This window comes from Thunnus thynnus, chromosome 3, assembly GCF_963924715.1.
Source record: "Thunnus thynnus chromosome 3, fThuThy2.1, whole genome shotgun sequence".
In the NCBI taxonomy this organism is placed as follows: domain Eukaryota; kingdom Metazoa; phylum Chordata; class Actinopteri; order Scombriformes; family Scombridae; genus Thunnus; species Thunnus thynnus.
In genome coordinates this window covers 8,734,622-8,750,968 of record NC_089519.1, presented here as the reverse complement: position 1 = coordinate 8,750,968, position 16,347 = coordinate 8,734,622, and the positions used below count along the sequence as shown (strand labels likewise).

General features: G+C 40.7%; 1 protein-coding gene across 1 annotated transcript; it reads left to right on the top strand.

Moving 5' to 3' along the window:
* The first annotated feature begins 7,986 nt into the window (after positions 1–7,986).
* Positions 7,987–15,688, top strand: pld5 (phospholipase D family member 5). The gene is made up of 10 exons (XM_067583941.1): positions 7,987–8,342; positions 10,318–10,454; positions 10,551–10,734; positions 10,999–11,107; positions 11,639–11,766; positions 12,774–12,971; positions 13,664–13,815; positions 13,987–14,152; positions 14,335–14,428; positions 14,845–15,688. The coding sequence occupies exons 1-10, from the start codon at positions 8,310–8,312 to the stop codon at positions 15,096–15,098; spliced, it is 1,455 nt and encodes a 484-aa protein (XP_067440042.1). The 5' UTR covers positions 7,987–8,309; the 3' UTR covers positions 15,099–15,688.
* The last annotated feature ends 659 nt before the right edge of the window (positions 15,689–16,347 follow it).

The following is a 16,347-nucleotide window of genomic DNA, read 5'->3' as shown; positions in this document are numbered from 1 at the left end:
TCTCTTCACGCTACCTCTACTACATTTCAGAGGGAAATATTGTACTTTTTATTTCAGTACATTTATATGGCAGCTTTAGTTACCAATTTGCAGATTTACATTTTACATGCAAAACATATTAGTTTATAAAATATGAAGCATTGTTAGGTTAAATGACCCAGCAATATATAAAAAAGTTAAAAAATGTTCTCCACCACGATCAGCTATAACATTAAAATGCTTCTTACATTTATGATAATAATAATATAATACAGTAACAGTCTAAAAAGGTCATTCTGCATCATTAATGATTTTACTTTGATACTTAAAGTGCATTTTGCTGATACTCCTTCTGTACTTTTACTCAAATAACATTTTGAATGTAGAACTTTTAATGGCGTATTTTTGTTAAAAGTACCTCAGTACTTCTTCGGCCGTATTCAGACCAAATCAGGCGGTGCGGCGAAAACGCCAGTCCTCTCATTCATTTGAATGGGCGTAGTGCGGTTCGGCCGCGGACGTTTTGGCCGCTGCGGCGCCGCACCGGACCGCGGCCGGAAAGTTGAGCTAGAGTCAACTTTTGGAGAAACGCGATCCGACGTCACTGCGGCTGAAGGCTGCGGTGACCAATCACAGCCGGAGATCAGACTGATCAGCGTTGTGAACTCTGCCATGAGGGAGAACAAAGACGCTACTAGGATGAGGGGAGGACATTTCTCTTCACTTGATAACGTCAAAAGTAAAGTTAGACTTTGCTGTTGGCTTCCCGACTCATTTTAAAAAAGACGAGAGAAAAAGAGAGAGACAGAGAGAGAGCTGTGGTCGAGCGAGCTAGAGAGTGAATGAAGAGAGGGAGCACTGGCAGCGAGAAAGCCGGTGAATCAGAGCAATAAAACGTTATTTTCTGATTGTTTCACAGCAGTTCCTTCTAGAGCACAAACAAACACGCCCAAAACCCCCCATACCTCCATTGACCCTGCGGCTAAACACCGCACCGCCTGATTTGGTCTGAATACGGCCTTCCACCACTCATTTTTGATCATATATTCCAGAGAAAATGATTATTTCAAGCCCTACTCTACAAAAAGTGAATTACTTCATTAACGTTTCCACATCTTCCTTCTCAGTGCCACAGAAACTCCTCTGGGTTGCCATTACAACCTTCCAGATCCTTCCTCCACAAGCAGTCCAGTCTCCTTCCCTGTCAGTGTCTGGCCTCTCTCACGCTTTGCATAGGCAGACACACACGACAAATGAGGTTTTAGAGGCCTCACTGCCAGAGTCACTGCACTACTAATTGTATGTCTCCAGATATTCTGCTCCACTTCCTTAATCCTAAAAGCTGTGTCAGGGTTTTTCTCCCTTGCGGACAACATTCACCAAGGCTGCTAGTGCACTTCAACGCATCTGCAGGTATTCATCTAAGTGGGAAGAGTTTTGCTGGATTGTTCCCACTTAGTTTTATTAAGTTCAGGTTCCCTGTAGGCTTCTTCACTGCACTCATGCCGTAGGCATTTATTGTATGAGAATAAAATATTCATATCACTGCAGCTTTAGCACCGAGGTGTCGATCTGGACCTCCTTAAAATAAGAATTATGTGTCTATTTACTCATGTAAACATTTTAAACATTAACATGAATATAAAATAGTTGCCAGGTGAAGCACAGCATGTGCCCTATGCACTATTCAGTGTAATTTGAGCTGCCACTGATGATTTAGCACCTATGCGGCCACAGAGTGAATAAGATGTATGATGCTATGCTGGGTGTGTGCAGGATACTGGAGGCATTTACATATTCTGCACCTCCTCATTGATGGACCATCATTGCTATGGGCAGTGGGGAGGAGAACAACAGATAAATGCAAAAAAAAAAAAAAATCATTTGTCAGCAAAATGGGTATTCACATCCACTGGTGCATATTGCAGAATTGGTGCACAAGTGTTGTTAGGAAGGTACAGTCTAGCAAAAGTAATGGCTGATTGACCTCAAAATACGATATAGGTAAATCAATTGAGAGTGGTATCATTTTTCTCATCTAATTCTTGGCAAGGAAGCAAATAAGCACCTTTCCCTTAACATTAGACTATTGCTTTACAAAAATAATGACAACTATTATGTCCTTATTTTAAAATGCCCCACAGGAACTGAATTAATGAATCTGAAACACTACTTAAAGTAATTCTTCTAGTATTGACACAGTGGCCACCGCAAAGTCAATTTTTCTTACACCAGCACCTTTTTGTATCCATAACGTAAATTGCGCAGGCTATAAAAACCTGCAGTCATCTTGTTAGTGTGTATGTATGTGTGTGTGTGTATTTGTGTGTGAGGCATATGTCGCCTTTCTCGACCGATGCAAAAGTTTTCTTCAGGTGAAGGTAGCTCAGGACATTCTGTCTCTGCGTATCAGTATTCTGTATGTGAGGCGCAAATGGGAGAAATTAGATTTCATACGGTTGCGCATGTGTGTATGTGTGTGTGTGTGTGTCTTCATGTCTGAAAGTCTCCTCACACTTTTCTTAATCAGATTACTCTCTTTCGCTTGCTGCTGCTGCTTTCTGCAGCAGCTCCTGTTGCACCTCCATCCAATCTAGAAGCCCACTGCACGCCCCTCCTATCCCGTCTGCACTGGAGACCAACTACACACGCAAAAGACCCACACCCTCCCCAACAGGTCTGTGGGAGTGTGAGGAGGCATTGGTGCTCTGGCCATAAACAGACCAAACAGGGTGGAGACTGTAGCTCAGAGTTATAAGGTCTAGAGAGCAATAGTGGCTGATTCAGCTACTGAGTGGTAGATAGAAAAGAAAAGAGGGGAGTGACAGCATCTGCTGTGAGTCTGTGTGTGTGTGTGTGTGTGTGGTGACTTCAGACTGTGCCTGTGCCCCAGCAGACAGCAGCACACAGGTCATCAATGGAGCTGTCAAATGATCCATGGTCGAGGGGGCAAGAGGAGGCTCCCCTGCCCCGTCTGTCCAAAATGAAGAGCAGCAGCTACAGTACTGTCCAGCAGCAGGCTTACTCTGCATCCATCTTTCTCTGATGCAAAGACAAGCTGGAACAGGTGAGCACAGTGTCAAGTAACTCTCAAACCTCATGACAACATGATTCATTTAACTGTACATCTGCTTTTGAGAAAATGAAGAGGTGGAGTTGAATCTTGGTGACCTATATTCAAACTCTGAATCTTAAATTGTAGTTTTACATCCAACAAATCAAAAGGTGGTATGTGACAATAAATCCCAGTCAGCCAAGCATCTAATTGTATATAGAAGGATCTAAAGCGTGTAAAACCATACCCAGAAGAAGCAATCTACCAGCCACATTGTCTAATATGCAATATGGCATCCTGTGAACCAGGGAAAGTTAGTTTCATCTACTGGAAACGCATTCATTCTGCATGCCTGTGGTGCATCAGCCTCAGCATAGGGAGAAGTGTGCAACTGAGCTCTTTTGCCTCAGATGAGAATTGATTACCACTTTCTTCACTGCTGCCACACACACACACATAATACAGACACAAACACACACACTACAAAAAGACGCATGCTACCTTCAACTTTACTTCAGGATCCGGTAGATTTTAGCAGTAAATTCATATCTTACTACACTGGGCTACATTATTTTTCTCGAAAAATAAATTCAGTCACAACGCAGCGCCATGCCAATATGTACACCATACCATTACCACACACCTCTCCACAGATCTGACACAATTAAATACATAAAATATAGATTAAATACCTTTCCACTTTATTTACTTACATGAGGGTTTGTTAACAGCAGATCAATAACAAAGTCTTTACCTGCCACAAATGTGGGTCAGGTTTGATTTCTGGATGGTGCAATAACGTTGTTATTCTTCATTATATCAGAGCAGAGTAACACAGGCGTGTATGATGGAGGAGGAGGTGGAGTATAACCAAAATTGCTTACCAGGGCTGATGATAAATGTATGCAATGCTGCTGATATGATTGTGGGAGCTTGTAATGTTTATGCTTTGTCTGTAGAACTACAAGCTGATTATTTTCAAGAAGGGAGACAACTCAAAAAATAAGTAAAGGGGAACGAGAGCCGCCTGAAGAGACGTGTATCTACTTGCAACAAGTTAGCTTAATTTGTAGCTTTTTTATGTTTTTTTTTTTTCAACATGACTGTTCACATGTTTATTTTCAGTCAAATATGGTGGAAAACGATGCCATGGGCATTAGTTTTTTCCCGCAGATAGCACCACCTACCTTTGACTATTTTTAACAGTTTTAAGTGCCAAATAACAACATCGCAGCTGAAATGCTTTGCTATGCAGTTTTCCCATAATGTGTTTGCACATTCTTCTACATGTGGCCTGGCTGACATGAACTGCTATAATTCTTAAGGCATTTGCAACCACATTTACCAACACATCCTCATAATTAAACAACAGTATAGGTCTAAAATTCAGCCGGCAAAAAACAACCTATGGTTATAGTTAGTTTTGGTTACGTTTCTGCCATCCATACAATATGCCACTTTCCAAGACTGTTACAAACAGGAGGTGAACAGCAGTCTCCTGCAGCAAAGTCCACTTTTTGCCATCTAGCTATCTAGCCACCCAACCCACCTCCTCCTAATGAGGCAAAATTAATCAACAAATGCAGTATGTCTATGCTTCCATCCCTTCCCAAAAAACACAGGCCTATATCCAAGCTGCCTTTTATTTCAAAAGTCTTAGAGAAAGTTGTTGCCAAACAGCTCACTGCTGTCTTGATTGCACATAACATTTTAGATAAATTCCAATCTGGTTTCCAACAGAAGCAATCCACTGAAACAGCTCTTCTCAGAGTCTCTGATGTGAGTGAATGCTCTGTTTTGGCGCTTCTGGATCTTAGCGTAGCTTTTGATACTGCAGATCACAGCCTGAAAGGCTTAGGCAGTGAGCGGTCCCTACATGTCTGAAACTGCTGCTCTTTCGTGTGGTGTGCCTCAGGGTTCTGTCTTGGGTTCTATATAATTTGCTTTGTATATGCTTCCCTTAGGACATATTATTAGCAAATTTAAAGGTATCCTGATGATATCCAACTGCAGTCTCTTTTAAGCCTGATGAGACTGACAAACTGACTGTTTTGCACAATTGTCTGACTGCCATTAAGGACTGGATGGCAAACAGTTTTTTTTTACATCTAAACACAGATAAGACTTAAGTCCTTACCATTGCTTCTGATAGCTTAGCTTCCAAGGTTGCTAAGTGTATTGGGTCCCTTTCTTCAGCTGTACAGTCTAGTCTTAGAAATCTCAGTGTTATTTTTGATTAGTATCAGTATCAGTATCAGTACCAGTATCAGTTTTTCAGCAAACATACATATCATCCTCCATCACATATCTTTGAACTGCAGTGGTGGTGGTGGGCTAGCTGTAGAGGCCAAAGAAGTAGATCCAGTGCTCTGCTATGGACAGACACTCAAACTGATGGAGCTTTCTGAATGAGACAGCCTTACAGGATCATTTTTCACTGCTGGATCCCAATCTGCACCCTATCCACAGTGCCTTTGGCATGTGGCCCAGCTGTCTCCCATGGCGTTGTGCCCAGTCAGCCTTCACTCAGCACATATCACCCTGACTCTGAAGCTATGGCAACATAAAAAAGAAAACACCACATCCTGTGCACGCATGGAAACCTGGTGCCGAGCTTTTGGTGTGAAGGTGAAACACCTACATTGAGTTGTCCTTCATAGTAGTGTGATTGGATGGGGGGGGGTTGGCATAATTCATGCGTAACTAAATTGTGACAATATGTCATGTTGCATAATTATAAATGTACGCCTGTAAGCATAGTTTAGGTAACAAAACATTAAGTTAAATTGGGTTGAAAAGTGGAAGTCTTTTGCATGTCTTGGTCACATATAATTGTTATTATCATGGCATGTTCATTAATATATTTCAGCATGTATTAGAACCTAACTATACTGAAATACATCAGTGGAATGCTGTTGAAATAACCTAATCAAACCTTACTGGGATGTCAAAAACATGACGGAGAGTCTATCCAGGGATCCAGTTCCCATTCTTGCAGTAAAAAAGTAATAACTGACCAAGACTAGTTGAAAAAAATATAGACCCCAAGCTTCTTACACACACATACGTACATATTGTGCACATGCAAGCCATGTAGGCCCGGTGTAGTATGATGATTTGCTTCATTTTTGTGCAAAGTGTGAAAGAGCCTTGAAGTGTGTCTATTTATGTATAATTAGTTCCTCTTGTTGGAGAACTGTGCTGTACATTATCAGGCAGCGATGTTCTGTACAGACGGTCCAGAGGGAGTAGGGATGAACGGTAAAGGCTGCTGTGACCTTCGACCTGCTCTCCTGCAAACAGCAGTGCTTGAAAAGTGTACAGATCAAGGAAAGCTTCTACAGCTGTTCAAAAGAAGACAGGAAAAGGGACTGGTTGGCATTTTATACGAGACCATTCAATGTTGCATTCGTACAAATGGTTAAAATTAAATTTAACATCATAGCAGTGACTGTGCACTTGGTAAATTGTTTATGTCAACAGTTTCATGACCGCCGCTGACTGTTGGCTCGGCATATCATAGCATCTTCAGCTAAAAATTGCCCTGTGCTTCTGTCTCATTGTTGACACCGACTGAGGATCCTTCTCTGGTCACTTTGTTCCTCTTCCTGTTTAAAAGTGTGTTTGTTTGACCCTATGTGTACAGCTTTAGAAACAATTACCTCTCCTGGGAAGTGACTCAAACCTTTCTGTCCCCTCTGTTTCTCTCTTTCACACACAGGGTGACGTGCAGAGGTCACTTGCCCCAGACACACACAGCAGGTTTCACTGCTGTGACTTTGTTACATTTTATTCCAATATCTCTCTGGGATCTCACACAGTGTCCCACCAGTCTTAATAATTAAAACTCAGACTTACCCTGCATACTCTGGGAGTTACAATAATCAATCATCAGCTGTTTCATTGACACAATTACAATCGTATTCATGAGGCTTTAAAGAGAATAAGATATAGCTTATAATTTAATACACTTTTAAGAAATTCTTGCACCCTGCCTCTCTCTGCACCTCTCTCCGCCTTTCATTACTCTCTCACCCCCCATTAGGTCATTCCTGGACTCATAAACGGAGCAGCAGCTTGCCTGCAGTCAACAGCATATGCTGTTTCCTGCTATTAGGCAACGCTATACTCATCTGTGAGAGAAGGGCTGGGGTGAATAAAAGGGTGTGAGAAAGTGTTTGCATATATCATTTTTTTTCCTATCCGAGGCCCTTTAATGTGCTTCTGAACAACAGTGAGAGGTAGAGCTTTAGATTTGAAGCTATGCACAGTAGAGGTGAAAAACAAATGAGAGCTCTGGATTCTGTGAATTACTGAAAAGCACATTTATTAAAATGATTTAAAGACAGCTGGGATTAAAGCAGACAATATTGCTGACTTATTCAACTCTGTCACTAGTTGAAGTTATTAATGAGAGGTATAGGGCTATTTTAAATTCTTTTGTCTTCTCTGGGCAGAGCTGTGTGTGTTTGTGTGTGTGTGTGTGTGTGTATGAGTGTGAGTGTATGTGAGTGTGAGTGTGTGTGTATGAGTGTGTGTGTGTGTGAGTGTGTGTATGTATGTGTGTGTGTGTATGAGTGTGTGCGTGTGTGAGTGTGTGTGAGTGTGTGTTTATGTGTGTGTATGAGTGTGTGCGTGTGTGTATGTGTGTGTCATGTTATGTCCCACCTAATGATTTGATAACAACATGGAATTTTGCAGCATCCGTCACACACAGTGGATCACCAACAGCATGTTTCAGCATCCCTCCCCTCTAAGCCAAGCCCAAGTGCTTTCTGCCAAATGAGTTTTGTTCACAAAGTGTATAAAAGAGGAAGATACAGAGGAGAGAGGAGAAGGAGGGACGAAGAGGAGGGAGGGGGGGGATTGCTGGAGCTCGGATCTACAGCTCTGTATTGGTCGTTTGTGCGAGAGGGGTTGGTCTGTCTCTATCTCTCCTACTGCCTCTACAGTGTCAGTGTGGAGAAGGAGAGACTGAGGAGCACACATACTGCTCACACATACACACACACACACACAGAAACACACACACACACAGTCCGAGGTTGGAGGAAACATGTCAGGACGCGGGGCGGATCAGGACCTGAGATGCACACACATACCTTCCAGGACAGTGAGGCACCAGCAAGATGAAGCCAGCTGCAGAGTGTGAAGACAGTGGAGTGGTCTGCTGGGTAGTGAGGGCTGGCAGAAAGACAGACTGATAGACAAAGATATGTTGTGACTGAGCTGCTGTTTCTCACCTGTCATAGAAGTTTGAAGGAGTGCTGCTCTCATGGCGGGACCAACCACACAGGAACCTTTGAAGGTGACGTTTACAGCCTCCAACTACACATGCTTCATTGTGCATCTATCTTAATATGTGATGTTATTTTCATTTTGTCTGTCGGTGGAATTTGTAGTGCATGTTTGCCACAATTTGCTTTTCTTGCTGCCTTCCATTACATTATAGTCTTATTCAGTAATTGATTAATTTCGATGAAGCCTTAAAATCGTTACATTAATTTATTTGGACTCTGTTCTCCAGAAAAAAACAGAGATGTGTACAAACTGTATGTAAACTCAGGCTGCAACTAACAATTATTTTCATTACTGATTAATTTATCGGGTTTTTTTAATTCATTTTGTCAGAAATAGTGAAAAAATGACTATTACAATATCCTGGAACTCAAGGGGACGTCTTCAGATTGCTTGATTTGTCCAACAAAAACAGTTCAAAACCCAAATACATTCATTTTACAATGATATGAAGAAAGTTCTCACATTTAATAAGCTAGAGCCAGCTGCAGTATGGCATTTTTGCTTGATAAATGACATAAACGATCATTATCATTATCAAATTTTTACAAATCTCTTTCAATCAAATAATCGATTCATTGTTTCAGTTCTTAACTTAGTGCTAGCTCTGTACGTTATTTTGCATTGAAAACAGCTGTGGATACAAGTTTATCTACTATTATTGTGTTTTTTATGTATGTAATGTATCTTACTGTATCAGTAGCTCATCTAGCACTGACCCGTCTCACACTGTCAGTCCTGTTCTGTATCATGAGGCTTTATTTCCTCGCAGGCATGTACACATCCACAAGTCAAGCATGGTCCTTGACTCCGATAAATGTAATGACGAGCTCAGAGGTCTCAGTGGACAACAGAGGAGTGTAAGGTGCATCCGGCTGGCACCAGGTCTTTCAGCCTCATTGACTGAGGCAGACAGTGCAGAGAGGAGTGGGAGATGGCTTAGCAAAACATCGCACAACACCCATTTTCTCTATGACACGGGGCTGAATAGTGTTTTTGTTTTGTTTAATAATCAAAAGTTTTAGCTTGGAGTCATTTTCCTGAGAAAAAAACTACTGCTTACTCTACAAAAAACATCAGCAGGATCCAATTCGTTTGATTGATCAAAGACAACAACAGAGAATATCTAATGCCATGTTGACAGCTCACAAAACTGACAAAGCCAAACAAGGCAGGGATGGTGAAAATCTGTAGTTGTAAGCAAAACAGAAGTGCCTAACTGCACTTTTAAAACTGTGAAAATCAAGGCTCCTCAGGCTGGATCAAGACAATAAGGCTGCTGCATTATAACCGCTGACCACTCTGACTGTCAGTCCACCCTTATTACAACCAGAATATACCATATACTGCACAAACATATACACACAAATATAGGCTTTGTTATTGCGTGTCATGAATGCCGCGTTGGCTGTATCCGTCCTGGCACAGAGGTCATAAAATTCCTTTCTGCTGGGAATCGCTAGAACAACAAAGCAGGCGGTATAGAGAAATGTATACAGAAAAGCATAAACCAGAGCTTTCCAATCTTCCTTATCGTTGGGCGTTAGTGCGTATCAATTTGCCTTTAGTTGGAGAGTGTCTGAGAGTGGCATGAAGTGAGATTTGGGAATCTGGGGGATTTTTGCTCCAGAGTATGTAAATCCTCAGCAGCCTGGTTGTCAAATCGAGAGTTTCTACTGTCGAAAGAAGACGTACAGTTGTTGTTTTATTGATCATGAATCCTATCTTCCAATCAATGGTATTGACTGAGGACATTAGCATTTAAAGGCTGGTCATTTCCCTTTTGTACACCACCCAAAACGAATCGCCATGTCAGTGTCATCTGCATGGTTAACTGCAAGATGTTAACCTGCTGTGTGACAACATGAGGAAGAGTTGAGCTCTAAGATGCTGCCGATCATTCGTCCTTCGCAAACACTCCAACGATAAAATGATACATCTGACTTTTGTTAATATATTGTACATGTGTGTCACTCATCTTCCAGACTCAGCAGAAGTGCATTGCCATCTTTGCCCTGATGTGCTGCTTTGCCGTGCTGATGGTGCTGATCTTTTCATCCGTGGACGTTTGGGGGGACGATGAGGATGGTATCACAGAGGAGAACTGCAGCAATGACTGCCGGTAAGATGTTCTACAGGTATGACATGAAAGCAAGAAAAAAAGGCATAGTGCCATATTTCTACACACGCTTAAGTCTCCGACATGTTTTACTTTCAGCATCGTACTTGTGGAGAACATTCCAGATGACCTCACTCTCCTCGTGGATGGCAGACACCACTTCCCTCTCTCTGTTGGCTTTCACACCCTGCTGGACCAGGCAAAGCACTCGGTGGAGGTGGTGTCACCTGTCTGGGACTTAAACTCCTGGGACCTGGAAACAATGGCGAGCACTGCCATACAGGTACAAATTCTTGCCAGGCAGTCTGAATACGACCCCCAACACTCCTGCAGAACATGAACCAAATGCTTTTCCCTGGTTCTCTGCAAGAGAAAATACAATTATTTTCTAGTAAAGATTATATGTCAATGTTAATTAGCTTAGTCCTGGTGAGATATAAGTATTGCCCTTTTAAGACACATCCGCAAATAGCCACACTACTGTATAAGTAGATACAATTCACAAACGTTCAGCTACAGCGATACAGAACATCACTCTCTTCTTCAGGGTCAGCTTTTGTTCCAGCGTCTGCTCAGCCTGAAATCTCGTGGGGTTAAGCTGAAGATTTCCAGCAGTGTGACTAACTCTGCTGAACTGAAGACCTTGGCAGCACACAGTGAGTGGCTGTCATATTTATATTTTATAAAAGCAATTTGTTATACCACTGTAGCAAAAAGGAATGAAGATTTATATCTCCTGACACTATTCCCCTGACATTTCCTGTGTAAAAAATTCTTTTTAAAGAAGATTCCACTGTATTCAATTACAAATTTAGTCACTTTTAGTCCCCTGTTTAAGCCAGTAACACTATATTTTACATATTGCGAACAGCATCACTGAGGTGTCTCAAGGAAAACAGATGCAGATTCATTTACCCCATGCAGCCCCACAGCACAGGTCATACAGCCATCACCTTTATTAGCCTTTGTCTGCCAAACTTCACAATCAAGGTCAAAAAATCATGAATGTGCAAATGTACCTGACCACTTTCCTGTCAAAGCCTTTACCTCTCAGACTGCCTGCCTGCTTTGCCCACACATCCATCAGGCAGTCCAAGGCCAACTGGCAATTTTCCACAATTCTCCCCATCTCATTCTCTCAAACTTTTCATATTCTCACCACTCTTTGTCTGTTTCTCGCTGCCCAGATGCAGAGGTTCATTTTGTTAATATGACAGCTTTTACCAGAGGAGGACTGCATTCTTCATTCTGGATAGTGGATCGGAAACACATTTACATCGGGAGCGCTGCTATGGACTGGAGGTCACTCTCCAAGGTAATAACAAACACCAGCAACGCCAAAAGTGTGCAGCATGACATCAGAAGAGGGGATAAATGAGCGTTGCCAGGTCTGCAATTTATCTCTGACTTCAACATGGCTACAGTAGCTTTTGGTCTCTCAGAAATAAAACCTAGACATGCACAAATTTAATTAAATGATCATCTTTGCACCTAATAGGGACGTCAACATGCTGTACACCTGTACCTTTTTATGCAGTTACTCCAGCATCTCTTAACAGATATGAAGGATTATTTAAGATTGCTGTCTGAGGAAGGCCAGAGAGACAAGAAGCATCTCACTTTGCATTTGGTATGTAATTCAAAATGGAGGAGGAGCCAGAGAGTATTAGCATACTTTAACTTGAAGTGATTACTTGGCACTTTTCATGCTTCAACGCTAGCTGGAGGAAGAACTACTGTTGAGTGTAATCAAGTAGGACTGGACACATACAGTACATGAATATGTGTGTGTGTGTGTGTGGGTGGGTGGGTGGGTGGGTGGGTGTGTGTGGTGTATGTACATAGACAGAGAGAGAAAGAGAGAATAAATGACAGACAGGCAGGGAAGAAGAGACGTAAAAAGGGAGAAAAGCAGAGTCTGTCCTAAATTCACCATACATGGTAACACAATGGACTGAAACCTCTGCGTGCTTCCTTCTGGGTCACACACTAAAATAGAATAAACACAAAACAAATGTCTGCTGTGTAGTTAATGACCACGCAAGAGTATATTTAGAACAATTATCTTGTTTTTGCTTTTCAGAAACAACCTGATCCTCTTCTACTCTTAAAATTGCTACAGTATTATTAGACTATTTAGAGTGTTACTATTCTCACTCTATCAGTGCTCGCTAAAAAAACCCCTTACTGTCACTTGTTTAGCCTTTTATCTGACTCCACATCCTCTATCACATGTATAAAGCAAGTCTATACAGCCAACACGCCTGAAACTCTTCTGCTGCATCACCTCTCCCTGTGTGCTCCTTTCTGACAAACCTGCAGAGGAAAGAACTGGGGGTGATGGTGTATAACTGCAGCTGTCTGGGTCTGGACCTCCACCGAGTCTTTTCCTTCTACTGGCAGCTCCATGACAGGGACTACATCCCCTCCATCTGGTCGAAGAGAGTTACAGCCCTCTATGGAAAACACAACGCCCTGGAGCTACAACTCAATGCTACCTGGGCCACTGCCTATGTGTCTGTGAGGGATGAATCTGTTCTGTTACAGTATAATGCCAGAAGTAAAGAAACACACTAGTCAAAAAGCACAAACCACAGGTCGTGTCTGTAATAAACTCTGTGACTGTTTTACATCCCTCTTAAGGCACTCATTTCCTGATTCTGGGCTGGATGGTGGAGGCCTTTATAAAAGTTTCATTACCAACTAATAACAGGCACACACAGGGGGTTATTAATCATGTTAATATCATGCTGAGGAGCATCTTGAGTCAGTACCTCAGCCTAATTTGACAGTAATGAATCTTGTTACCCTCTAAGCGACAGGACGCTTATCAGTTGCATTTAAGACATTTATCATCCTATAGGAACTAATGAAGCCATGCTGTTACAGGCTGCTGGCAACTCCAACCTGCTCTTGTGCCTCACTTCTTCTTATAATGACAAATAGTTGAGGAAATTTGCCTTGTTGTTTTTCTTGCCTTTTATTCTTTCAAGAGTGTAGTCTGAAGCTGTGAGATATTTCGCAAAACTGGAGGTCACTGATACGTTGCAATTAAGAGTAAAATATCTCTTACTGTGGCGTAAATTAGACGAAAAAACTGAATGGTAAAGATATTTCAACCACTTTTTTCATCCACTTTCAGTTCTTCGGGTTTTTTTGTGATCTTTATATACATTTTGGTTGCAAACTTGAGTGATGTATTCTCTCTGCAGACCTCTCCTGAACTCTTCTGCACTAAAGATCGCACCAGAGATGTGGACGCCATCTCTCAAGTCATCCAGAGTGCAAAAACATTCATCTTCATATCTGTGACGGACTACCTCCCTCTGGTGAGCAGGAGTTTCAGAGGAACCTCGGTCACAAGGTACAGAGTTTAACATCAAAACACTGTATGTTCAAGAGCGTTGACATTCAAACATGTGTTTTTGTAACAGTATTTATGAGTTCAGTTCATATTCATATGCGCAACACATATGAACACACTGTATGTGTATATGTATAAGCATTTGTCTAATAACAAAGGATCCATCATTAGGTACTGGTCACCTATTGATGAGGTGATCAGGGAGGCTGTGGTTGTGAGAGGAGTCAGAGTTCGCCTGCTGATAAGCTTTTGGAAGAAGACTCATCCACTCACCTTTAACTTTGTGACCTCCCTCAAGTCGCTGTGCATGCATCTGCACAACTGTTCCCTGGAGGTGGTATGTGAATTAACATAATTGTCTCCAAATATGTCTGTAGTTTGGTGTTTACATTAAACTATAGTACAAAATGTTCCTGATTGATATTGCAAATATTAAATGCATGTATGCATGTATTTAATGTGTTAAGAATTTATGATGTATCTTCATGTATTGATTTTGTTCAATAATATGGTTTACAGAAGTTTTTTAGTCACAACAAGGAGCAAAAGGACGATGTTCAACATGGACTGAACCACAACAAGTATGTGGTGACCGACAGTGCGCTTTACGTTGGTAGGCAACGCATCATTTGTTTGTAATGAATTCAATTTACATGTAAACTTATTTTTATGGAATTAATTTACATTTACATATGTTTCAAGATAACTAAATATGTCATGATTTTATTGTAATTTTAAACAATGACAGTACTTTTCTTTAAAGGAACAGCTGGGGAAATATGCTCATTCACTTACTTGCTGAGCATTAGATGACAAGATTGATGCCACTTCTTTATATGAGTCAATCTTCTCATCTAATCCTCAGCAAGAAAGCAAGCAAGCATATTTCCCAAGATGTCAACCCCAAACTATGTATAGATTTGCACACACAGACATCAAGAGAAAAACAACAGTAGGCTATTGGAACTCAAAGTCATTATTTTCTTGAGATAACAGCTGTTACAGATACAGTTTTCTTTTTCTCCGCAGGGAACCATGACTGGGTGGGGAGCGACTTTGCCATTAATGCAGGAGTTGGACTGATGGTCAAGATGAAAAATAATCTTACAGACAGCAGATTGTCGATCTTGGAACAAGTCAAAGCTGCTTTTGAAAGAGACTGGAGGTCACGTTACGCCAAGAGCCTACAGGGAAGCAAAAATCAAGAAAGCAAATACAGAAACCTGCAGCAGGCGAAGATTCAAATGGAGATTAAGGAGGAAAACAACCCTTTATCTTTATAAGCACAGAATATCTCTCTATATCCTACAGCCTCAATATGCCTGAATATGCTACATTTTACAAAACTTGTACACAATATAAGAATGTAAACCTACACTATTAGACCTGACTTTGATTATGTGATTATGTTAAATTTAACAGATTCACTTACAGTCAACAAAGACAATGTTGAAGTTGAAAGTCACAGTAACAGTATGTAGGTATTTAATTAATTGTTGACTGTTATATGAGCATGTACCGCTGCATGAATATTCAAAGCAATATTCAAATTCAAATTATATACTTCTAAGATAAGCAATAGGATGAATCAATATGTTCTATTTAATCTATTTATATATCTATTTATTTATTTAAATCCATAGAAGTTTCTCATCAAACTCACCATAACAAATTACATTTATTATTTAATGATGATGCACTATTTTTGTTTAGAGTTTTAATATGTATTTTGTAAACTTTTTTACTATCTTTGGATTTGCATACCATTTACGATTTGTAATGCTACTGCATGTATTTGTCTGCAGTTTCTTGATTGAGATGCACACACAGCTGTTTATCATCTCATTGAAAACTTTCACCCTCATTAAATTTCCTTTTTTTCCTACTTGTCATTGTGTTCATTTCAAGATGGGAAGCATTGAGTGTCCAACACTTACACACATATTCCAGCAAAACAAGGTCCGGTTCCTCAAAAATAATAGTAAGATGTCACCGATTCCTGCAGTGCTGCTCAATCATTTTTATTTTTTCATTTTATCTGACCCACTTGCAAGCTGTAACTCAAGAGAGCCTCTTGTGAGGCGACTAAAATGGAAAAACCGATTCGAAACATAAGGACAGTCAGAGAAGCTGTTGTAGTATTTCAATAAAGGATTTTAGTTTTGATGGCATTAGAAGAAAATATATATGCATGTGTGCAGGTGTATCTAATGAGGTCAATGTGTATCTATAATATAATCTTCTCAAAATCCCTCAGAATGTAACAAAATTAGTAATATAACAAAAAACTTTTCTACACTAGAAATAGATCAAAACATGAATTCAGTTTGATTTGGAGTTATACTCAAGATCTAGACAGAAGCATCAACAAAAGCGTCCAACTTTTAATGCTGCATGTATCATATCCGGCCACTGGGGGGCAGACAAACTCCAAAACAAGCTGACAGACAAATATGTGAGTTGACAGTGAAGAAAACCATCAGTAATAACACATTAAAACTGAATACTTGAATTAAATGTTATTATCACAAA